Raw genomic sequence first — 27,206 nt, forward strand, 5'->3', positions numbered from 1 at the left:
TTCATTGCTATAGATACAGGATAGATGGTTTCAGTGTCCCTTACTTCTAACTGTAGGGAGTATGAAAAGTAGGAATAACTTACCCCCCAGTGTTGGCACATGATGGCTCTAGTTTTTGGCACTTCTAAGATGCTTGTCAATACATTCTCTGAAGCAGGGGGTGCCTGTGTATTCCACATAAGGAGTGGGTGGGCTATAAGAGGCTGCTATGTTTGGTGGAGAGACCACCCACTGGTGGGGCTAAGGAGGAAAAGTAGAAGATGCTACATGAAGCCGGTCTGCACTACTTCTGATGAGATCCCTCAGGGTCTTTCAGAAATACTTGAGTCTTTGCAGAAGCATGGAATCCTGAAACAGCAGACATTGCAAGGGTCAAATTAATTTGGGCTGTTAGTAGCACTATGGCACTATTGAAGACATTTATAAAATCTCATTTAGGAAGCTCAGACTACCTCAACCATTTTATAGGCTGTTCTTCACTTAGCATTCTCTTCTAAGCAGTTTTTCATGTTCTAGGATGGGCTTTGAAAACTTTTTAGCAAAGATAACAGAAATGATAATATATAATCTTTATTGAATAAACCAGGCCCTTTGCAAAGATTATCTCATTTCAATGTCACAATGCTGCAAAGGAGAGTTATATATCCCCATTTTGAAGGTAAAGAAAATGAGGCAGAAGGAGGTGAAATAACGCCTGAGTTTACCTAGCTAGTGAGTATAGAATCACCTTTCTCTAACATCCATACTTTCTCCAACAGTCTCTCCTTGCTACTCATAACATTTGAATATTCTATGGAGTGGAAATAACATAATTCACTTAGCCATTACTGTATCAAATTAAGTATTCCCTGGTGGTTGGACATTTAGTTCAGCTTATTATTACTATCTTTTTTTTTTTTTTTTTTTTGCTGTTAGAAACAAAAATGAGGTGAATACCCTTATTATTCTTATGGTGGTACTCACCTCAACATTCTGACCACTTTGAGCTATTTGTCCTAACTAAAATGATTTGCACTTTCCTTTCCCTGTAGCCTTCCTCATACTTATTTCTTCTTCTGGAGGGACTGAAACTTACATACCTTTTAAGATGCTGCATACCCAGGCAGAAGTGTTACTTGATTTTTTGTGGCCCTTGGTTCATGTTGATGCCTCCAATAGGGTTCTAATCACACTGATTTTCATTGTAAATTAGTTCATTTCCCCCATGCCTTTGTGAGCTTCTGGGGCCAAGCTGCAAACTTATCTGTGTAAAGCACTTGTTAAAATGTAGATGCATGGGTCCCATAATAGACCTACAGAAGTAGAATCTGTAGGCTTGGGACCTGGACATCTACATTTTACCAATATATCTGGTAAAATCACTCAATCTACCTGGATGATTTTTATGGAATTGAACATTTGAGGATCCCTGCTCCAGTGTTCTGAGCGGCGATTGGATGCAGGAGTGGGCAGCTAGTATTCCCACAAAGACATTCAACTAGTTCTTTTGTTGCAGATGAAGACTATAGGGAAAAGAAATACTTTTTAGTCTCTCCAGCTGAGTGAACTCTGTTCTATTCTAGAAAACAATAAAATGACAAAGATCATGATGCAAAGTTTTATCATTTTATTTATTTTTAATAGATAATCCATATAATATAATACATTTAAAATATATAAAGAATGGTAAAGTGAAAAGTCATTTTCCTTCCAACCTGTATCCTCCAGTGCCCTAGCCCCTGAAATCCCTAAAGGTAACCACTAACTGTGTGTGTGTGTTTTCAGGATTTTATTTTTAAGTAATCTCTACACCCAACATGGGACTTGAACCTACAACCCTAAGATCAAGAGATGCATGCTATACCAACTGAGTCAGCCAGGGGTCTGCCTCTTCTGTCTGTTTTTAATAACGAGTTTGTAATTTCAGAAAGTGATGTACATTAGCAGTAAGTTTGTTTAGAGTAAGGATCACACCTTTTTTAGGGAAAAACTTTTAATTTTGAAATAAATATAGATTCACAAAAATTTGCAAAAATACTAAAGGATACTCCTGTGCACCCTTCATTCAGTTTCCTCCAAAAGATATATTTTATATAACTATGGTGCAATAGGAAAGCCAGAAAATTGACATTGATAATGTGTGTGTCTACTGCTATGCCATTTGACCAGATGTATAGATTCTGCAACCACTACTACAATCAAGATACTTTAGAACGAGTTCATCACCACTACACATTACATAACTTATCATAATCTACTACTGTTATTACCTTATCAGTTGACATGAATTATAAAAATCTTATATTTTAAGTTTCTTTATCCTCTTCCCTTTATAATATGATAGTTTTAAATACCTCCTCCACATACATTGAAAAGCATATCAGACAATGTGATTTTTATGTCAACTGTCAAACATAATTTAGAAAACTCAAGAGAAGGTGCACCTGAGTACCCAACTCTTGGTTTTGTTTTAGGTCATGATCTCACAGTTCATGGGTTTGAGCCCTGCATTGGGCTCTGTGCTGAAGGTGGGAGGCCTGCTTGGGATTCTCTTTCTCCCTCTCTCTCTGTCTCTGCCCTGCTTACACAGTCTCTGTCTCTATCAAATATAAATAAACTTAAAACAACAACAACAGCAGAAAACTCAAGAAGAAGGAAAGTGTTTTATATTTATTCATATTTTTATTCTTTCTTTCTTCTGGATGTTCCAAGATTCTTCTGTCATTTCTTCACTATGAAAATAATTCCCTGTAGCTTTCTTTTGGGTGGACCTACTAGCCACAAAGTCTTTTTTTTTTTTTTCCTGAGAAAGTGTTGATTACTCCTTCATTTCTTTTTTAAAATTTTTGTTAATGTTTATTTATTTTTCAGAGAGAGAGTCAGAGAGACAGAGCATGAGTGGGGAAGAGGCAGAGAGAGCTGGAGACACAGAATCTGAAGCAGGCTCCAAGCTGTTGGCACAAAGCTGGCCTTAGGGCTCGAACTCATGGACCCTGAGATCATGACCTGAGCCAAAGTCAGACACTTAACCAACTGAGCCACCCAGGTGCACCCCCTCCATTGATACCTGAGGGGGAAGGGGTGCCTCACTATACTGGCTGAGGGAGAAAGTTCAGGTCCCCCATTAGGCCTCTGCTGACACCATTAGGCTGGGCGCAAGAGCCATTTCGTTACTGTTCCCTTACTGGCATCATGAAGGAATAGGGATAAAAGTTATGGCTTCCGTACTAGGCTTTCTCTGACACCACTCTGGAGAGGGATGGGTGAGAATGGAAACTGAAGCTGCCTACATAGTCTTTGTTGATGAGATGGGCACAGCAGATTTTCCAGTGCTGTTTGGCTACAGTAGGTCAGTTATTATCTAAATATTTCTTGTGTCTCTGGGTTGTCCGTTTCCTGTTCCTTTGGCTTTTCTTATCTTTTCTCATAGACATTTACAGTTTAACAACTTCTCCAACATCCAGTGTAGTATATTGAGAAGAAAACACAGGAAACTACCACTATAGTTCCTCAGCTCCCAAGATCTCCAGCCCATCTGCCTGCTTTTCTCCACCTTTCAGAGCCTTCTTATGTATATTTTATGTATAATGTTCAGAGTTTTTAGCTGCTCTTAGAGGCAGAGGAATAGAGATAAGTGGATCTACTTCATTTCATGCCAGGAATGGAAATGATCATGCAATATTTATTTATTTATTTAAGTTTATATATTTATTTGGGGGTGGTGCAGAGGCAGAGAGGGAGGGAAAAGGAGTGAGGTCCAAGCAGGCTATGTGATGTCAACGCAGAGCCTTAGGCGGGGTTCAAACTCACCAACTGTGGGATCATGACCTGAGCCGAAATTAAGAGTTGGACGCTTGACTGAGCCACCCAGGTGCCCCTATTTATTTTTTACTTCAATTTGCGGGTGAGAGCATGGGAAAGACTTTGATGAAAAACAAAACAAAAAACCTGATTACTTTTCATTTTGTCCTCTTTCATTTTACCTGATTTTCCAAAATCCACATTTCTTTACTTTAATTCACATGTCTACATTGGCTCTTGTCTGCAGGTGGCATGTTTGGGAACCTAGTGAAGCGTCCAAGAGACTGAGACAGGGTGGAGGATATAATTAAGGAGAGACACAACACTAGAATGACAACTTTGAGCTTTTGGCTCTGGGGAACAATTTGAAGTGTTCAGTCTACAATGATGATGATTAGGTGATTTATCCAAACGTAGTGAATGTGAGGTGTAGAAGCAGAAAAGTTACTGGAGGCTGGGGCAAAGTAGAACCACAGCATATGGGGCTGTGCAGATGGCATGCAGATGGTGGAACCAGTGAAGCAGGACCATCCCCTCGGGCTTACCCCCAGGGGCTGCTTCCAGTTCATCCACCCCCTTCTAGGTAGAGCCAACAGGAGAGTCTCTCCTCAAGCTTGTTGAACCAGTATTTGCTGTACATATACTATGTTCAAGACCCTGTAGAGTTAGATTCAAAAAATATATCCGAGGGGCGCCTGAGTGGCTGAGTCAGTTGACCGTCCAACTTCAGCTCAGATCATGATCTTGCGGTTCATGAATTCAAGCCCCACGTCTGGTTCTGTGCTGACAGCTCAGAGACTGGAGCCTGCTTCAGATTCTGTGTCTCCCTCTTTTCTCTCTCTGCCCCTCCCCTGCTTGCACTTTCTTTTTAAGATAAACATTAAAAATTTTTTAAAAAACCATCTGAGATGTGATTCCTGTTCTCGAAAAGCAGATAGTACAGAAGATCCCCATCTTGTGGATTCCTTTTTCTATTATTTATCTCCTGTGCTTCACAGGACAAGACCTCATATGCCCTTTCATAGGGTAGTTTTATCAGAGAGAGGGAGTATGAAAAACCAACATAAAATCAAATAAAACACAAAGAGGAAAGCCTCTGACCCCACAGGCTAAGAGCAACCATTAACCTGACTTCTAAGATAATGCAAGTTGTGCCCAGATGCCCTCCCAGTCATTGGATGGATGCCACAGCACACTCCACACACCTGACACTGCTCAGGGAGAAGCCAGGCAGCTTATGACAGCTTTCTCAGTCAAAGAATATCTGGCTTAACAGGCAGCAGCTGGCAGAGACAAGGCTCAGCGGATTGTGATCCTTAGCTTACCTGGGCAGTGACACACTCAGCCCCACGGGGAGTGGCAGTGTTAGAGGCAGGGTATGATGTCCTGGAGAAATGTCCTCAAAATCCTCTGCATTGGGCTGACTTTGATTATTTCCATCAATGTCTTCCTGGTATTTTATACCAAGAGGACTTTACAAAAGTTGATTTGGGGAAGTCTTCAAAAGGAGCTTAATTTGCCTCTGTCTGAATGGAACAAGACAGTGATGAAGAGACTCTCTCACTTGGAGGTGGATTTGCAGCATCTGAGTAAGTTTATAACATTAACTTGGAGGGATGGTGTGTGTGTGTGTGTGTGTGTGTGTGTGTGTGTTTAAAGGCATGGAGAGAAAAATGAGTGAAAGACTATCATTTTTCAATCACTCAACTAAGCATCTGACATTGAATTCTAACCCAACAATGGGAGGTATGTGAGAATTAGTAGGAATTAGAGCAAGTCATTGAGAGGAGGGGAGCAGGATGTGTCTATATGATGTGTGTGTGTGTACACTTGTACACACTCATGATCACAGGTACATGTATGCAGTCAGAGAGATTAAGCCTCAGTATAAAAATCCCTGAGAGGCTGAGGAATAACTAAGCACAGCCTGTCCTTAAGATTTGAGTGGCAGGAGCTGTTAAACAGAGGTGACAATCTCTGGGTCAGAAATCTCCCTTCCATGCTGCTGTGAGCTCCCATCAGAAATTAATGGGGACTTGTTAGGATACCTAAGATTGAATACTGATGTGGCCACGATAAGCAAGTGCTTATGTCTCTCCTGGTCTGTAAATGGAGATGATAAGAGGTTACCTGTTGGACCTCACATGGTTGTAAAATATATGCAGAAAATGCTCTGTAAACTGACGTGTATCACACTTTACCTTCTCTTGTTTAAATTGAGGTATAACTGACATCAAACATTGTATTAGTTTCATGTATACAGCATGATGGTTCAATATCTATATATTTTATGAAATAGGGATCACCAAAATAAATCTAGTTAACATACATCATCACATAGTTACAACATTTTATATGCAAATGCAGTATAAACTATAGTCACCAGTCTGTACATTATATTTTATAACTGGAAGTTTGTACCTTTTGATGCTCTTTAACCATTTACTCCCCCCCCCCCATCCCTCCTCTGGTAACTTCCAATCTGCTCTCTTTACCTCTGAGCTCATTCTTCCCCATCTCTCTCCCCCTTTTTTAGATTCCATGTATAAATGAGATCATACAGTATTTACCATTTTCTAAAAGAGCCTTAGAGGTGTGGAACTCAGGATAGAAAAGCTCTGATAAAGGTTTAGGAGAGGTGTGTTCTAGTGCACGTGACAGCCTTGAATAGCTCTGACAAATTCCTTTGACATACTGCATCCTCTGGTACAAGAGAGTGCACATTTCAGAATTAGGAGAGGAAAACATTTCAAGAAAACTTGGATGGAAAACAATGCCCCCATAAGTAAGGATTACCTGTATATTTTCTCCCCTGCCCTTCATTTGCAGAAGAAAGTATGAAATTGGGTATGAGCCAACAAGAAAACATGGACAGCACAGTGGAGAGGGTGAAATATGAAGAACATCCTGTTCAAAAGGCATCAGAAGTCAAAGCAAGTGAGACCAAGAAGCACAAACCCAAAGAGATACTCTTCCCAGACTCACAGCTTTTCAGGCAGTGGGGTGAGGGTCTTTCTGACGTCCAGCAGAAAAAGGCCGAGAACCTTTTCCGGAAGTTTGGTTACAATGTTTACCTCAGTAACCAGTTGCCCCTTAATCGCACCATCCCAGACACACGAGATTCCAGGTAGGATGGACCAAGGTTGAGTTGCCAAGGGATCTTGTTTTAATTTGGGGGTTAGCTTTGGAAGCACCAAAAGTCGAGGGTCAAAAGAGAGTTGAGGAGTGAAAATTGATGGGGAAAGAGTTCAGAGCATAGAACATTCTGGCAGGCTGACTGAGCAGAGTTCTTGTTTTTAATCCATTTTATAATAGAAGCTCAGAGAGAATGACTGAGTAGTCCAAATGCTTATGCCCCTTGGAGATAGGCAGGGATGCGAGAGAAACATAGACCTTTGAGAAATTTAATGATGAGTTTAACTCATAAATGTACAAATGAGGAAACTGAGACTGAGGACTCGGAAAGGCATGCAAGTAACACCCAAGTTAGCAGCTCTACTTCTTCCCCTGGTGTTTTCCTCAAATTCTCTGTGTGGATTCCTCTTTGTTATTAATTCTGATTTAAAGAGGCTGGGGGGCCTAGATGGCTCAGTTGGTTAAGCATCCAACTTCAGCTCAGGTCATAATCTCATGGTCCATAGGTTCAAGTGCCGCACATCAGGCTCTGTGCTGACAGCTCAGAGCCTGGAGCCTGCCTTGGATTCTGTGTCTCCCCCTCTTTTTACCCCTCTCCCACTCATGCTTTGTCTCTCTCCATCTCTCAAAGATAAATAAATGTTAAAAAAATTTTTTTAAGTAAAGAAGCTTCCCTCTCTTTCTCCATCAGTTTTTTCTTCCCACTGCTTTTTCTTTTTGCTTCTCCTGCCCTCCTTCATAAGCTTTAAAAATAATAGCTTTGTTGATATCTAATTCATATACAATGCATCAGTTTAAAGTACAATTTAGTGGTTTTTAGTGTATTCACAGAGTGGTGCACCGTTGCCATAATCAACTTTAAAACATTTTCATCATTTCAAAAACAATTCCATACCCCTTAGTAACCCCTCCCTGTTTGCCTATAACTCCTCATCTCTAGGCAACCATTAATCTACTTTCTGTACAAATGGATTTATTTATTCTAGATATTTCATATAAGTGAAATAATATAGTCTATGTGTCATTTATGACTGGCTTTTTTCACTTAGAATAATGGTTTCAAGTTACACTCATGTTATAGCATGTATCAATACTTTATTCCTTGTATTGTCAAATAATATTCCTTTGTACAGATATACCACATTTTATTTCTCTATTCACCACTTAATGGATATTTGGGTTATTTATACTTTTTTACTATTATGAATAATACTGCTCTGAACATTCATGTATAAGTTTTTGTGTGCACATATGTCTTCAGTTTTCTTGGTTATACCCAGGAGTAGGATTTCTGGGTTATATGATAACTCTATATTTAACATTTCAAGGAACTTCCAGACTGTTTTCCAAAGTGACTGTATCATTTTATATTTGTTCTAGTAGTATATGAGAGTCCTGATTTTTCCACAGCCTCACCAACATTTGTTATTATTTGTCTTCTGAAAATAGACATCTCAGTGGTGATACCATTGTCGTTTTCATTAAAATTTTCCTGATGTCTACATATCTTTTCATGTATGTATTGGCTATTTGTATGTCTTCTTTGGAGAAATGTCTATTCAGAGACTTTCTCCTTTTAAAAATTGGTTTGTCTTTTTATTACTGAGCTGAAGGTGCTCTTTATATATTTTACATACAAGTTCCTATCATCTGATTTATAAATGTTTTCTCCCATGTGAGTTGAATTTTCACTTTATTCATGGTTTTCTTTGTTACACAAAAGCTATTAATTTGATTTTGTACAATTTATCTAATTTTTTCCTTTGGTTGTTTGTGCTTTGGATGTCATATCTAAGAAACTATTGCTTAATTCAAAATCATGAAGATTTATGCCTTTTTTTCTAAAAGTTTTGTAGTGTTAATCTTACATTTCAGTCTTTAGTCCATTTAGAATTAATTTTTGGACATGATGTGACATAGGAATCTAACTTTATTTTTTTGGAATATGACTATATAACTGTTCTAGCACCCTTTATTGAAGAGACTACTTTTACTGCATTGGATTATCTTGGCACCTTTATCAAAATCAATTGGCCATAAATGTAAAAATTTATTTCTGGATATCAATCCTATTTAACTCATTTATAGGTCTAACCTTATGCCAGTAACTCACTGACTTAACAACTGCACCTTTTGCAATAAGTTTTGAAATCAAGCAGTATGAGTCTTCCAATTTTCTTCTTGTTCAAGATCGTTTTAGCTATTGGGACCTTGAATTTTCATATGAATTAAAAATTTTTAAGGGTATTAATTTATTTATTTAGAGAAAGAGAGAGAAAGGGAGAACAAACATGAGTAGGGAGTTGCCAGAAGAGAAGGAATCCCAAGCAGGTCCCAGAGCCCATGTGGGATTGACCTGAACCATGAGATCATGACCTGAGCCAAAATTGAGTCAGATGCTTAACTGACTGAGCCACCCAGGCGCCCCCCCCCCCATATGAATTTTAGGATTAGCTACTCAATTTCTGCAGAGAAACCAGTAGGATTTTGATAGGGATTGGATTGAATCTGTAGATCAGTTTAGGGAGTATTATTCAGCTCTGGTCATGATCTCGTGGTTCGCCAGTTCAAGCCCTACGTCAAGCTCTGTGCTGACAGCTCAGAGCCTGGAGCCTGCTTCAGATTCTGGATCTCCCTCTCTCTCTGTCCATCCCCTGCTCATGCTATGTCTCTTTCTCTCAAAAATAAGTGGACATTAAAGGGGAAGTTTTAAAAAATAATAAAAATAAAAGAAATCCTTAAGAGAAAAAATAGGCATTTATACTGTCTTTTATAATTATGCTGTTACCTCTACTGGTACTCTTTGTGTGTGTGTGTGTGTGTGTGTGTTGACTTAGTGTCTGGGGTTACTTGTTTTTTAAGCTAAAGAACTTAGTATTTCTTGTAAGGTGGGTTTGCAACCAACAAATTCTTTCAGTGCTATTTACCAATGGCTTTATTTCACTTTCATGTGTGAAAGATATAAGATAAAAAATGCTTGGTTATTATTTTCTTTCTTTCTGCACTTTAACTATGTCATCCCATTGCCTTTTGGCTCTATTGTTTCTGAGAAGGTGTCAACTGTTAATATCACTCAGGTTTTCTTGTATGTGGTGAGTTACTTTTCTTTCGTTTCTTTCAAGGTTTTATTTTTATATTTGGCTTTCAGCATATGGACTATGATGTATCTGGGTGTGTATCTATGCATTTAACCTACTTGAAGTTCATTGAACTTCTTGGATGTGCTAAGCAGTACTTGAGTATATATATTTTTGGGGGAGTTATGATTATATCAAAAGTTGCAGCCTCTGAGTGTTAAGATCTTAGTATATGTGCTGCCAAAGAGAGCACTGAGTGCTGAGATCCTATAGCTGAATTCATCCAATACCAATGTGGAATTGTGATCAGGAATTTTTTCCACAATTTTTTTTTGCATTTATCATTTAATTATTTTTTAAAGTTTATTTATTTATTTTGACAGAAAGAAAGAGAGACAGAGAGACAGAGACAGAAAGAGTGAGAGAGAGAATCTCAGGCAGACTCTGCTGTCAGAACAGAGCCTGGCACAGGACTCAATCTCATGAGCCTGAGATCATAACTTGAGCCAAAATTAGGAGTTGGGAACTTAACCAACTGAGCCATGCAGGCACCCCATCTTTCATTTATATATTTATAATCATCATTGAGGATCTGAGCCATAATCCGTCTAGTGCATGGCAGTGGTCTAATGTATCATTTGACTGATGAATTGGTATTCTTCATCATATCACCCTAAGAAGATGATTTGTCATCATCTCCTAATTCTCAGAGTCAGAAGATAATGGGCATAACCATAGATGGAGGTGTGAGAAGCTACCTTTTCACTGAGACTTACTCATCTCAACATGTAAAATCACTTCTAAGACGTTTAGAGAAACCTTTTACCTAATTAGTTTATACAAGAATGGTAACAAAATTTCATCTTTCATGCTAACTCCAGTTGATTCGTAGTGACTGCCTGGGGTATTGTGGTGGGAAGACTTTTGAGTCCATATGACCAAAGGCATGGATGATCTGTTAGTGATGCCCTCCATTATCAGAGGGGAGGATGGTAGCACGTATGTCAGATCTTGCTCCTTGTGAACCAGGACACAAGTAGGGCCGAATACATTTTCTCCTGGGTTGATTGCATAATTTGGGTCTTTAGGCATAAAGATAATATGCTGGGATCAGCTGGTAACTGAAGCTGCATTGCACTTATCAATTTTGGAGCATCTAGATTTAATTCCATGAGGATTAATTCGTGAAACTGCTTGTCAGAAAGTATTACTATGGATACAAAATTTTTATGAATCAAGAATCTACATATACTTGAATAACCTCTAAGTCACATCTAACACTTGTAAACCAAATGAGTACTCTTCCTCCCTGCTGTTCATATAAAATCCTTGTGGCTCAGATATCTATGGATTTCGGAATGAAAGCATTCTGGAAACCATTATGGTATAACACTATGACTACTCCATTAACTTTCTTTGAGAGAAATAATTTAGTGAATTAGAGGTATTATTATATAGAATTACAAGATAAGAATAGACTTTCTATGCCTTTTAGTCCAGCTTCCTGCTAAGCGAGATGCCAAAATGATTGTAATCACTGTTTCCCCAGTTTTCTGGATAGTTATCTGAGACCAGAAAGATGGCAGCTCTTCTGTTGTCACGTCCTCTCTTTACCTCTCAGAGACTGGAGAAAGTTCACTCAGGAGGGTGTTGTGTGGAATTGGAGAATCAGCCAGTTATTTTATTGTGTTTAGGTAGAATTTTTAAAAGTTTATTTATTTTTTGAAAGAGAGAGAGAAGGCATGAGGGAGGCAGAAGTGGGAGGGACAGAGGATCAGAAGCGGGCTCCACACTGACAGCAGAGAGCCCAATGTGGGGCTCAAACGCATGAACTGTGAGATCATTACCTGAGCTGTAGTCAGATGCTTAACTGACTGAGACACTCAGGCAACCCATAAGTAGTTGCTAAATACCAACAAACAACTAAACACAGGGAAAGGCATAACACAAGAGTTTACCAAAATGCTGTGGTCAGGACCAACTACAATATTTGCAGGGCCCAGTGCAAAATGAATATGTGGGGTCTTTTGTTCAAAAACTATTAAGAATTTCAAGATGGTGTTAGCAAAGTATTACGCCAAGTTAACTCACTAAGTGTGGAGACCTATGTGACTGGTCATAGGCTTCCCACACCCAGGAAGCCAGCCTTGCTGCTGGCATAACTTGCCTTAGGAAATTTCAATGTAAGAATATATTTTGCAATTGTTTAAAGCCTGTTTCAATGTGTGCATATCAGTTTGTTATACACAATGATAGTTTCAGGTAAAGTTGTGATATACACAAGTTTATCTTCCTAGCTCTAACACCTAGAAGCTACCTTATCACTTTCTCCTATTGTGCCCTCCTGCTGTTAGGGGGAATGGGGGAGATTGTGGTTCTGTACTGGAAGGAGTTGCCAAAGATCAGTTCCTACAGCTGTCATCCAAAGAATAAATATTTTTCAGTATCTTCTGCTGCATTGCCCAATATGGTAGTCACTAGTCACATGTAGGTATTTACATTTAAATTAATTAAAATTCAATTAAATAAAAATTAGATTTTGACATTATAAGTTCTCAGTAGCCATATGTGACTAGTGGCTATCATAATGGACACCACAGGTTTAGAACATTTCCATCTTTTCTGAAAAATTTTTAATGTTTATTTATTTATTTTGAGAGAGAGGGAAAGAGAAAACATGAGTGAGCATGAGTGGGAAAGGAAGCAGAGAGACAAGGAAAGAAAGAATATCATGCAGGCTCCAGGCTGTCAGTACTGAGCTGGACAAGGGGCTCAAACCCACAAACCGTGAGATCATGACCTGAGTCAAAATCAGGAGTCAGATGCTTAACTGACTGAGCCACCCAGGTGCCCCCATCGTTGCTGAAAATTCTATTGAACAGAGCTGGTCTAACCATTTCAGATCAGGTGCTAAGGAGCAAGGAGAAAGAAGAGATTATTCTTTTTGGAACTGCAGGAGCCACAATTCCTGTTTCTCTTGATATGAGGTGGGTAAGAGAATTTGGGTGTGGATAAGAGAAGTGTTGTTAAAGCATTTAAATATAGCCAAGAAAGTATTCAAAAGGAAGCAAGGGAGACTGAGAGGAAGAAAGAAAATCTGAAGATAGTTGGATTATGTGGATTAGAGGGAAGAGAAGCTGAACAAAGTTTTAATCAAGTTTCAATTTAACTTAATTACTGACTCTTAGTGTCAACTAAATACATATGAAAGATCTAAATGTGAGACAGGAAACCATAAAAATCTTAGAAGAGAAAACAAACAGCAACCTCTTTGACCTTGGCCGCAGTAACCTCTTACTAGACATGTCTTTGGAGGCAAGGGAAACAAAAGCAAAAATTAACTATTAGGACCTCATAAAGATAAAAAGCTTCTGCAAAGTGAAGGGAACAATCAACAAAACTAAAGAGCAACCAATGGAATGGGAGAAGATATTTGCAAGTGACATATTGGATAAAAGGTTAGTATCCAAAATCTATAAAGAATTTACCAAACTCAACACCCAAAAAACAAATAATCCAGTGAGGAAATGAGAAGACATGAATAGACACTTTTCCAAAGAAGACATCCAGATGGCTAACAGATACATGAAAAGTTGCTCAATATCACTCATCATCAGAGAAATACAAATCAAAACTACAATGAGATATCACCTTACATCTGTCAAAATGGCTAAAATTAACAACTCAGGAAACAACAGATGTTGGCAAGGATATAGGGAAAGGGTAGCCTCCTGTACTGTTGGTGGGAACGCAGACTGGTGCAGCCACTCTGGAAAATAGTATGGAGGTTCCTCAAAAAATTAAAAATAAAGCTACCCTATGACCCAGCAATTGCACTACTAGGTATTTATCCAAAGGATACAAAAATGCTGATCAAAAGGGGCACATGCACCCCAGTGTTAAGAACAGCACCAACAACAATAGCCAAATTATGTAAAGAGCCCAAATTTCCATTGACTGATGAATGGATAAAGAATATGTGGTATATATATACAATGGAATGTTACTCAGTGATCAAAAAGACTTAAATCTTGCCATTTGCAACAACATGGGTGGAATGAAAGTGTATTATGCTAAGTAAAATAAGTCAGAGAAAGACAAATATATGACTTCGCTCATATGTGGAATTTAAGAAACAAAATGGATGAACATAGGGGAAGGGAAGGAAAAATAAGATAAATAGCAGAGTGGGAGGAAATCCATAAGAGACTCTCATACAGAGAACAAATTGAGGGTTGCTAGAAGGGGCTGGGGATGGACTAGATGGGTGATGAACATTAAGGGGGGCATTTGTTGGGATAAGCACTGAGTGTTATATGTAAGTGATGAATCACGGGTTCTACTCCAGAAACCAGTACTACACTGTATGTTAACTAACTTAAATTTAAATAAAAAATAATAAAAAATATATATTTATTACATAAGCAGCCTATACTGGACATTAAGAACTGCCACTGAACTTGAAAGAGTTTAAGATTTATCTCTTATACTCCTCTGCCTCTGCTCTAAATATTGATGATCCTCAGGCTTTAGCTCAAAGCTCCTTTCTGCATGTAACTTGAGTATTTTATCCAACTCTTATGAATTTAACCACCACTTACATGGTGATGACTCCTAAATTCACATGTCTCCAATCCAGATTGTTCCCCTGTGGCCCCAGGACCATATATGTAATGACCTGCTGGGGAATTCCGTGGTATGACTGAAAGGTACTTCCTACTCAGCAAGGCCAAACCAAAACATGTCCATTTCTTTTTCTCCTCTCATTGTTTCTAGTTCAGTGAATGGTGCCACCATTTGTTATGATGCCACATAACAAATATAAGAACAAGAAGAGCAATAATCACCAAAGTAATAATAAAAGCAGCTAGCATTTAGTGAGCCCTTCTTTTATTCTGAGCACGTTAGGCACATTATTGTATTTGACCCTAATAATGATAACAAGTTGTAAGATAACAGAAAATATATATTTGTCTCTTCCCTCAGTTCCTGACACAGAGCTCAAAGCTTTGTAATTTCCCAAGTGATAAGAGCACTAGGAGTATCTTTTGTTCTAATGAAGTGACTCTGAGCAGACTCCTGGATGGGAGTTGGTTACCAGAAAGATCTACCATAATTAGAAGCTTGGACTTTTCAGCCCCATCCCTCAGAGAAGGAAGAGACTGAAAATAGAATTAATATTTGGTCATGATTGTGGGGAAGCCACCATAAAATCCCAATAGTATGAGATTTGGAGACCATCCAGGTTGGTGAACACATCTACACAGGGAAGGTGATATACCCCAGCTCCTGCAGTCAGGTCCCTCCCAGAGCTTGCCCTATGTATCTCTTCATATGGCTGTTCACTTTTATCCATTATCATATCCTTAAATAAACTGCCAAACATAAGCTAGTGTTTCCCAGAATTGTGTGAGGGACCCTAGCAAACTAGTTGAGCCAGAGGAGGGGATAATGGGAACTTCCAATTTGTAGCCAAGTCCGACAAAACTTGTGGGTAACCTGAGGACCTACTACTGGCAACTGGCATCTAAAGTAGGGTGAGAACAATTTTTTAAGACTGAGTCCTTAACTTATGGAATCTAATGCTACATCCAAGTAGATACTATCAAAATTGAGTTAAATTATAGGATATCCAGCTGGTGTCAGAGAGACTTGCTTGATGTGGGAAAAAGACACATATATTTGGTGACCAGAAGTGTCAAAATTGAAATGGTCTATGTGGTAATAATGTGAGTAACAGAGGAGACAAACTGCTTTTTTTTTTCCTTACATAGGTGGAAAACAGGGCAAGTTTTTTTTTCTTAAGGAACTATAACGTGTTACTACTACTACTACTACTACCACCACTACTCTTTTATAGATAAGGTAAAGAAGGCACAAATAGGGCGGGTAATATTTTTAAGATCAAACAAATAGAAAATTCTAGGGCTGTGACTTGAATACCAGTCTATTTGCAGACTTTGCTCTTACTTGCTTTCATTCATTGTATCACACTCCTTACAGTATTGGCATTATCTGACAGTCTGTTAGAAATGCAGAATTTCAGATTCTATTCAAAATTACTGAACCAGAATCTGCCTTTCATCAAGATCCTCAGGTAGTTTGTATGCACCTAGAGCTTGAGAAACATTATGGTATGGTATCGTCCCTCCAACCCCCTACCAGTTCACAATAGTCAAGTGACTAGAAAAATCACATTGAGACTATTATTCTTTTCATTCTTCAGGGTATGTCTTAGCTGAAGTCTTCATACCTATCATACCTGTCTTTTTTTTTTATGTTTTATTTATTTCTAGGAGAGAGAGAGAGAGAGCGAGCGTGAGCAGGGAAGGGTCAGAGAGAGAGGGAGTCACAGACTGAAACAGGCTCCAGGCTCTGAGCTGGCAGTCAGCACAGAGCCCGACGCGGGGCTCGAACCCACGAACCGCGAGATCATGACCTAAGCGAAAGTCGGTCGCTCAACCGACTAAGCCACCCAGGCGCCCCCTATCATACCTGTCTTATGCTTACAATGCTTCAGTACCTACACTTAGTCTTTTTAACCTTCATTGTTTGGTCCTGCTGGTCTGGCAGCTTTATCTTTTGTCACTAATGCTGAGCAGTGCAGTTCTTCCAACAGTGTGTACTCTTTTGTGCCTCTGTGTGTTCATCTGTACTGCAGCCTTTGCTTAAAATTGTCTTGCACTCTCAGGGGCTGCAACTCAAAATGTGTATACAGATCTACTATACGAGGGCTGTGGTAAACAGGGGAACATATGCTGTAACTATAGCAACTCTGACTCTGGTCAGAGGAGTGATATCAGCAAGGAAGATGGTTGTAGTGAGACAAATATTTGATTTATCAGCGAGTCCAAAGGTCTGGATTTTTTTAATATTAGCAATTACTTTACATTTTTTAAAAATTTCTTTACATTTTTAAGAAATATATGGATTGAATCTTCCTTCCAGGATGGCAGAATGTTGAGTATAGCATTTCTTCTCCCTAACAAAATAACTAGATGACTGGGGAAATTCATGAAAAAGAATCATTTAAAATGTCTAGAGTAGAAATACATGAAATAAAAACATAAAAATAATAGAGAAAGCCAACAGAAAGTTGTGTTTTGAAATACCAAAAACATTAATAAAACTTTAGCTAAACTGACCTTGAAAAAAATAGACTAAATCAAGATTGGAAGAGGGACATCATTATTGACCTTATAGAAGTAAAAGACCATTAAGGAATACTACAGCAATGGTCTCCCAAGAAACTAGACAACCTGGAAGTAATGAACAAATTCTTGGAAACACACAAACTACCAAAATTGGCTCAAAGAGAAATAGAAAATCTAAGTAGATCTTTAACAAGAGATTGAATTAGTAACAAACAAACAAACAAAAATACTCAAGTCTATATGCCTTCACTGGTGAATTCTACCAAAATTTAAATAAGAATTAGCTCCAATCCTTGTTAAATTCTTCCTAACAATAGAAGAGGAGGGAACAATCTACAACTCGTTATATGAGGTCAATATTATCCTCATACCAAAGCCAGATAAAAACACCAAAAGAAAACAAAACTGCAGAGCAGCATCTCTTATGAATATAGATGTGAAAATCCTCAGCAAAATGTTAGCAAACTGAATCTAACAAAATAGAAACAAGATTATAATATATGCAACAGAACCAAGTGGCATTTAAGCCAACGGTATAAACTTGGTTCAAACTCTGAAAATCAATCAATGTGCTATATCATCTTAATAGAATAAAGGACAAAATCCATACTATCATCTCAATAGACACAGAAAAAAGTACTTGAGATAATCCAACACTATTTCATGATTAAAAACACTCAACAAGCAAGGAGTAGATAGGGACTTCCTCAATCTAGTAAAGGGTATCTACAAAAAGCCAATATCATTCCTAATGGTAAAAGACTGAAAGCTTTCCCCATATGATGAAACAAAACAAGTATATGTGACTTCAACATTTGTATTCAATATTTTAGCCAAGCAAGAAAAAGAAATAAAAGGCATCCATCTTGGGATGAAAGACGTAAAATTGTTTATACTCTCAGATGACATAATCTTATATATAGGAAATCCTAAAAATCCATTAAAAACTATTAGAACTAAAAACAAACAAACAAAACACACACACAATCACAAACTATTAGAACTGATAAAGCAAGGTTGTAGGATACAAGATCAATATACAGAATTAGTCATGTTTCTATAGATTTGTAATAAACAATTCAGAAATAAAATTAAGAAACCAATGTCACCTAGCATCAAAAAATACTTGGGAATAAGGGATACAGGAGGGCTGATGCATAGGGACACATGTACCCCAATGTTCACAGCAGCACTCTTAACAATAGCCAAAACATGGAAAGAGCCTAAGTGTCCATCAACTGACGAACGGATCAAGAAGATGTGGTTTATCTATACCACGGAATACTACACGGCAATGAGAAAAAATGAAATCTGGTCATGTGTAGCAACATGGGTGGAACTTGAGGGTGTTATGCTGAGCAAAATAAGTCAGGCAGAGAAGGACAGATACCATATGTTTGCACGTATAAGAGGATTAGGAGGAACTTAACGGAGGACCATGAGGGAGAAGAAGGGGGAAAATAGTTGGGGAGAGGGAGGGAGGCAAACCATGAGAGACTCTTGAATGCTGAGAACAAACTGAGGACTGATGGGGTGAAGGAGAGGGGAAGGGGGGTGATGGGCATAGAGGAGGGCACTTGTTGGGATGAGCACTGGGTGTTATATGGAAACCAACATGACAATAAACTATTTAAAAAAATAAAAAATGAAATAAAAGTAAAAAAATACTTGGGAATAAATTTAACAAAGAAGTACAAGCTTGTAAATGGAAAACCACAAAATATTAGTTATGAAATTAAAGATTTAAGTAAATGGAAAGCATCCCATATTCATGATTGGAAGATTTAATTTTGTTAAAATGGTAGTAGTCTCCAGATTGATCTACAATCCCTTGTCAAAATGCCAGCTGGATTTTGGGTAGAATTTTAGAAGCTGATCCCAAAATTCAAATGAAAACAAAAATGATCCCAAGTAGTCAAAACACCTTGCAAAAGAAAAATAAAGTTACAAGACTCACATTCTCAATTTCAAAAATTACTACAAACCTATTATAATCAAGATGAAATGTAACTGGTTAAGGATAGATATATAGAATAGAATTGATACCCAGAAATAAACTCTTACATTTATGGTCAATTGATTCTTGACAAGGGTGCCATTATATTGTGATTTATAATAAGAGATATATATTTGGTCTTCACCCCTGTTCCTGACACAGAGTGCCTAAAATCCTTGTAATTTCCTAAGTGAGAAGAGAGATAAAAGTGTCTTTTGGTGTCTTTAACAAGCTCCTTTCAGCTCTGAGTTAGTGATGTGACTCTTGGAAAGCCTCTAAGGATATGAACTGGTTGCCAGGATAATGAACCTTATGATTATATAGTTGCGATATTCATCTCCTCCCATCCTTCCTGAGAGGGGAGAGGAGATGGAGATAGAGTTGACCACTAATGTGCAATGGTCTTATCAATCATGCTTATGTAATGAATCCTTTATAAAAATCCCTAAGCTATAGGATTCAGAGAGTTTCTGGGTTGGTGAACAAGAATTTGTCCACATTCCACAGGTGTACTGTGCCCCAGACTCCCCTGAGATGGAAGCTTCTGTGCTCTGAACCCTTCAGGACCTTGCCCCATGTATATATCTCTTCACATGGCAGTTAAGTCATATCTGTTAGTATCCTTTGTAATAAACTAGTAATCTAGTAAGTAAACTAGTTTCCTGGGTTTTGTGAGCTGCTCTATCAAATTAATCTAACCCAAGGAGAGGGTTCTTCAAAACATCTGGTCTATAGCCATGGGTCAGAAGTGCAGATAAGAGCCTAAACTTGTGACACCGGACCACTTTCCTATACCATACACAAAAATAAACTCAAAATGGATGAAAGACCTAAATGTGAGACAGGAAATCATCAAAATCGAGAGGAGAAGACAGGCAACAATCTCTTTGACCTCAACCACAAAAACTTCTTACTCAACATGTCTCCAAAGGCAAGGGAAATAAAAGCAAAAATGAACTATTATCATCAAGATAAAAAGCTTCTGCACTTCAAAGGAAACAATCAACAAAACTAAAAGGCAGCCAACAGAATGGGAGATGTTTGCAAATGGCATATCAGATAAAGGGTTAGTATCCAAAATCTATAAAGAACTTACCAAACTCAATACCTGAAAAACAAATAACCTGGTGAAGAAATGGGCAGAAGACATGAACAGACACTTTTCCAAGGAAGACATTCAGATATCAACAGACACATGAAAAGACGCTCAACATCACTCATCATCAGGGAAATACAAATCAAAACCACATTGAGATACCACCTCAACCAGTCAGAGTGGTGAAAATGAACAACTCAGGAAACAACAGATGTTGGTAACGATGTGAGGAAACAGGAACCCTCTTGGTGGGAATGCAAAATGGTGCAGCTGCTCTGGAAAACAGTGTGGAGGTTCTTCAAAAAATTAAAAATAGAGCTACCCTATGACCCAACAACAACACTACTAAGAATTTATCGAAAGGATACAAGAGTGCTGATTCATAGGAGCTCTTGTACCCCAATGTTTACAGCAGCGCTTTCAACAATAGCCAAATCATGGAAAAAGCACAAATGTCCATCAACTGATGAATGAATAAAGAAGATGTGGCTTATATATATAATCGAATACTACTTGACAATGAGAAAGAATGAAATCCTTCCATTTACAACAATGTGGATGGAACTGGAGGGTATTATGCTAAGTGAAATAAGTCAGAGAAAGACAGATATCATATGTTTTCACTCCTATGTGGAACTTGACAAACTTAACAGAATACCATGGGAGAAGGGAAGGGGAAAAATAGTTTCAGGAAAAATAGTTTCAGACAGAGAGGGAGGCAAACCCATAAGAGACTCTTAAGTACAGAGAGCAAACAAGGTTGATGGGGGAACACGGGAGAAGGGAAAATGGGTGATGGACATTGAGGAGGGCACTTGTTGGGATGAACATTGGGTATTGTATGTATGTGATGAATCATGAGAATCTACCCTTGAAACCAAGAGCACATTGTATACAAAGTATATTAACTAACTTGACAATAAATTATATTTTTAAAAAACCCTAAACTTCTGACTGGCCTCCAAAGTGCTGTGTGTGTGTGTGTGTGTGTGTGTGTGTGTGTGTGTGTGTAGGGGCAGTTTTGTGGATGTCAACTCTTAACCTGTGTGATCTGACATTAACTTCAGGTAGATAGTGTCAAAATTGAGTTAAATTATAGGACACCAAGCTGGTGTCACAAAATTATCTGATGTGGGAAAAAAACCCACATATCCAGTCATCAAAGTTTTCATTATAAGTAGTGATGTGAGTAGAGAGAAAAAGATACACAAGAGAGTTTTTCTTCTTTACATGTGCTAAAGCAAGTGAATAGGGGAAAGAATTATCTCTGCAACAGATGGTGCTGAGACAACTAGTTATTTATATGCAGACAGACGGTAGAGCCCCCTGTATCAATCATATTGTATATAAGTATAACTCAAATCCATTTTATAGGTATAAATATAAGAGATAAAACTAAAACTCTTAGAAGAAAATACAGGAGCAAATCTTAGAGATCATGGGTTAATCAATTGATTTTAGACATGAAACCAAAAACATGAGTGATAAAAGATTGAAAAGTTGGACTTCATCAAAACTGAAAACATTTTGCTGCAAATAATATCAGGAAGGCGAAAAACAGCTCATAGGTGGGAGAAAATATTTGCAAACCATATATCTGATAAAGTACTTGAATCTAGAATACATAAGTAACTCTTATAACTCAATAAAAAAAATAAAGGGCTTAGACATTGCTCCAAAAAGATATACACATGGCTAACAAGTACATGAAAAGACGCTGAACATCATTAGTTATTAGGGAAACGGAAATCAAAATTACAAGTAGAAGTATTCTTCACACCCACAGGGATGGCTCTCATCAAAATAACAGATAATGACAGGTTGTCCTGGATGTAGAGAAATTAGGACCTCCTTTATTACTGATGATAATGTAAAATGGTACAGCCATTTTGGAAAACACTATGGTGGTTAATCACATTGTTAAACAGAGTTGTTATATGACTTAGAAATCGCACTCTTCGGTGTATATATAAGCGAAATGAAAACATATGCCAACACAAAACTGATTCAAGAATGTTCACAGTGGCATTAATAACCACTCAAAAATGGAACATTTTTAAATGTCCAACAACTGATAAATGGATAAACATGTGGCATACTCATACAAAGAAATATTATTTGAAAATAAAAAAAGGAATGAAGTTTTGATACATTAGAACATGGATGGATGAACCTTGAAAACATTATGCTAACTGAAAGAATCTAGTGATAAAAAACATATATTGTATGTTTCTATTTATATGAAAAGTTCAGCATGGACAATTCTATAGACATAGAAAGTACATTTGTGGTTGCCTTTAGCTAAAGGAAGTGGGGGTGGAATGGATTGGGGAGGGATGGAGAGTGACGGGTAATGGGTATGGGTTTCTTTTTAGTGTGATGAGAATATTCTAAAATTTGACAGTAGTAATGGTTGCTCAACTCTGTGAATGTTATAAAAAACACATTTACACTTAAAAATTTTTTAATGTTTATTTATTTTTGTGAGAGAGAGAGACAGAGTGTCAGTAGGGCAAGGTCAGAGAGAGAGGGAGACACAGAATCTGAAGTAGGCTCCAGGCTCTGAGCTGTCAGCACAGAACCTGATGCAGGGCTCAAACCCACAAACCGTGAGATCATGACCTGAGCCATAGTCAGACGCTAACCACCGGAGCCACTCAGGCACCCTTTTATTCTTTTAAATAAGTGCATTTTATCATATGCAAAGTAGACCTCAATAAAGATGTTAGAAATAAAGAGTAAGCTAGTACTTAGCATATGGTAAGCATTTAATAAATGTAAACTATTACGTTAAAAAATGTGTTAAGCATACTTTGAACAGTTCCCTACCTCTTTATAGCAGTGGAGTAGAGGTTTGTATCAAAAATGACTGGTGGTCTGAGAACATGGGGAAAAGGTGGTTGCAATGACAGAAAGAAAGCCTCTGGCAAGGAAGGTAATTTGGAGATGTGGGAGGAATAGGGATTCTTTTTGGGGATGTTGGATGTTCAAGCAAATATATCTTTTGAAGATTAATAGAAAACACATGGATTTTATCCTAATAACAGGAAAATTTTGGATAAACAAAAATAAAATTTTGCTACTGTGATAATCACCTGAGAGTTGTCCTTCCTAATGAGTTTGGGGGTTGTGAGCAGTTAATATATTAAAACATCGTATGTAGTGAAGGGGTAAATTTGATAGTAATGTTTAAGTAATTTTTAAAAACTAATATGGTTATTTAAAATGGTTTCTTACAGGTGTCTTCAGAAGACATATCCTACACAACTCCCATCCCTTGGTGTCATTCTCATATTCATGAATGAAGCTCTATCCATTATAGAACGGGCTTTTACTAGTATCATCAACCGCACCCCCTCTCAATTGTTAAAGGAGATCATCTTGGTGGATGATTTTAGCTCAAATGGTGAGCAACTTGATCAAAAAACAATAGTTTATTGACCATGCTAGGTTGGAAAAGTTTTAAGTTAGAGTTTAGGACACTTTGTACTCCTCAGACAGGGAAAAGAAAGGGATCATTTATTGAGGGCCTATGTACAGGAAACATTAATCTTCCAAAGTCAAAGTAGAGGATCATTATCTTGATTACACAGATAAGGAAATTGAGACACAGAGAGATAGACCACATAGTTTCCCCAAACTGTATAGTTAGTGGTGGAGCTGAGTCAGGTTCCAGACTGAGTGACTCCAAAGACTTCCCATGCACCATGATGGGGACCTGGGGGAATGAGGTGTGGTCCAAAGTTAGACCTCAGATACCAAGAAGGGATTCAAAACTGTTCCTATGAGGAAGAGCAATCTTCCCAGGTAATTAAGCCCAGAGAAAAGGGAGTTTGGATGCTGAGACTCTTCATAGTGACAATGTCTCTTGCTCACAGCATACCCCCTCCCCATCCCTGTCTAGTTCACCCAGGGAGGACACATGGAAAAGTGGGCCATAGTGAACCTGAGCCCTCACTTTGTGGGACTTCAGAATCCCAGTTCCTCTCTATGTCCATGGATATCTCAACTTCTCCATGCTCCAATTTCCTTATCTGCAAAACATGAATGTTGGTAATAATAACTATTTCATAAACTGTAACGAGAGTTACATGAGATAATCATGGCAGCTAATATTATTCCAAGCACTTCATGTATGTTAACTGTTTTAATCATTACAACAACCTATGATGAAGAACCACTTTTTTGCCCGACTTACAGATGCAAAAAGCTAAGTCGTAGTCTGGTTAAAGAACCTGTTCAACATCATACAGCTGGAGGGTGACAGAATTGAGATTTGATCATAAATTTCAGAGTCCAGAGCCCTAGCTCTAGCCACTATGTTTACTAATATAGTACATAGATTACAAATAGCATATAGCCCATAGTAACCTCTCAGCAAGTGTTATCTCTTAGTTTTTAAAATTTTGGATGCCAAATAAAAGAAATATAACAAAGTCACAAAACCAGAGATTTAGGCTAGCAATAAGGAAGAAATTTCTAAGGCCTGTGAAAGTGGTTGCCCATTAGAGACAGAATATATTCCTTCTTTGGGGGAATTTTTAAGTGTCAGAGAGGTATTTACCAAAGCTTCAAAGTTAGGGGCAGTTTGACCCAAGAAGAAGAGACAAGTGACCTCTAAGCCTTTCTTTTTGGATTTTAAGACACTAAAAATACTCCTTTTTATTTTATTTTATTTTTCTTTTTATGTTTTATTTATTTCTAGGAGAGAGAGAGAGAGAGAGACAGCGTGAGCAGGGGAGGGTCACAGAGAGAGGGAATCACGGACTCTGAAACAGGCTCCAGGCTCTGAGCTGGCAGTCAGCACAGAGCCTGACGTGGGGCTCGAACCCACGAACCGCGAGATCATGACCTAAGCGAAAGTTGGACGTTTAACCGACTAAGCCACCCAGGCGCCCCAAAAACACTCCTTTTTATGCTTTAAATACCTTCCTTTCTTGTCTTTTCAATACAACTGCACAAAAAATAAGAAGGTACAATTCCTAAGCAAAATTCCACTGAAAACCAAAGGAAAGAGAATGGTTGACTTCATTCCTTCCTGGGCATAGAGACTGATACCAAGTTGCACACATGGTCTTTAAGCAAGAAACAAGAGCTTGATTAGAAAGACCTCTGTCCTAGACATCTGAAGACACCCTGGCTCTACTCCCTGGCTCTGTGAGATGACCTGAGGCAAGTTGTCTTACCTCTCTGAGACTCAGCTTTTTCGTGGTGCATATACAAGGGCTGAGATGATAGACCACAGAATATATCATTTTCTGTGGGGGCGGGGGGGGAATCAATGGTTCTTTAATCCCACATTTCATGAAGAGTAGATAAGAGTTAATTCAAGATTTCTTCCTGTGGAAAAGTTAATTAAAAGATACAAGATTACAAATGTAGGGTAGACACATAAAGAGAAGTCAAGCAAAACTCTAGATTGTTTCAAACCATGCCCCTTTCATATAACACATTTCTCTCACTTGGGTCAGTAATGTTTTCCATAGTGATTATGTTTGAGTGGGCACAGAAGAGGGAACTGTTAATCATTCTTTGACTCATGTCTCTGGGATAGGAATTAGCTTCTCTCTCATTAACCATGAAAACATCAGGTAAATTGGTCTTACACCAAAGAGGACTAAAAAAATCTGTGTTAAGTTTAGGAAAATAAATGGAAGTCTACTATGCATACCACAAGAGAAACTTAATATTCATTTAACTTTGGGGGGCAAGTCACTCAATTACTTCATGTCTCCATTTTTTCATCTGTAGCATGGGGGAAATAAATATTTTACCTGATAGGACCATTCTGGGGATTAAATAATGAAAAGTCCTCAACCAAAGACTTGTCCCCAATAAATATTAGCTAGTGTTATTATTCCTTCTTTACCTCAGTATCATTTGTAGTACTGTTGAAATGCCATTACCTGGTGTTAGAGGTGTGCCGTCTTCCTTTTCCCCCAGATATGAAGCTTAATTTGCATTAGGTCAAGTGTTTCAAGTGTCAACAGAGCTATTCCAACTTTTCAGAAATTATATTAATATAGGCGGGATTCTGTATTTTCTCTCAAATTTTAGGCAAATTTTATAACCAACAACTATTTGTTGAGTTTGTTTCCAAAACAGGGCATTATGCAGGGAAGAGAATGTTAGTGATTATGAGAAGTTCCCGTATTAATTGATGAGGCAAGACATACCCATAAAAAGTCTTCTCAATGTTTGAAGAATGGTGTATTAAATTGAGCAAGCTGTTGGTGAGTGTAATAAATCCCAGAGAAAAGGCTGGGATGATCTAGGGAGGCTTCCTGGAGGAGAAGGACTTGGGTTGGAACTTGAAAGCTTGGTAGGATTTAGAAAAGCAAAGAAAACAATGATTGGGTGTATGTGTGGGGGTTGGAGGATAGAGAGTGATGCAAAGTAAATCTGCAGAAGCCAGAATCACCCTGAGCTGAGCATCCTGGAACAAAGTGTTTGAGGGCAAAGTGGACCAGTGGGAGAGCAAGGCTGAGAAGTAAACATAAGTTTACTTCAGAAGCTCTATCAAGGGGTCTTTAATTCTTATCCTGGACTATAGGCATTGTTTTTGAGAGGATGACTTAGAATCTACAACTCATAGAATTTTGGAACTGAAAGGATCCTGACATTATCCATAGTTTCTAAGTGGAAGAAGCAGAGATCCTCAAATGTGAAGTGACACAAAATTATATAGTGAAAAAGGCTGAATTACAGACTAGATATCCAGGATCTATGGCAACCTTTCTTTTGTTTTTTCCCACCATTTTGATTTACACGTTTTATTTTAGAACTCCTACAAAATACTCCAGGTAAATGATTTTTAATCCTCCTCTTCCTCCTCTTCTTTATCCTGGTTAACTTGGAAGTAATGTAATTCCTAACTATGCTGTTAACAACTCTATTTACAACTAACAACTAACAAACTATGTTTAAAACTAACAACTATGTTAACAACTAACCAACCACACAGATTA

General features: G+C 38.0%; 1 protein-coding gene across 1 annotated transcript in view; it reads left to right on the forward strand.

Annotated features, from left to right (window-relative positions):
• The first annotated feature begins 5,158 nt into the window (after positions 1-5,158).
• Positions 5,159-27,206, forward strand: part of GALNT8 (polypeptide N-acetylgalactosaminyltransferase 8) — a 44,566-nt gene continuing 22,518 nt past the window's right edge. Inside the window, exons 1-3 of the mRNA XM_039255755.1 lie at positions 5,159-5,369; positions 6,610-6,907; positions 23,478-23,644. Coding sequence (XP_039111686.1) covers positions 5,159-5,369; positions 6,610-6,907; positions 23,478-23,644 — 676 coding nt within the window. The remainder of the gene's footprint in view (positions 5,370-6,609; positions 6,908-23,477; positions 23,645-27,206) is intronic.

Source organism: Hyaena hyaena, unplaced genomic scaffold, assembly GCF_003009895.1.
Source record: "Hyaena hyaena isolate Hyena2069 unplaced genomic scaffold, ASM300989v1 scaffold_547, whole genome shotgun sequence".
Lineage (NCBI taxonomy): Eukaryota > Metazoa > Chordata > Mammalia > Carnivora > Hyaenidae > Hyaena > Hyaena hyaena.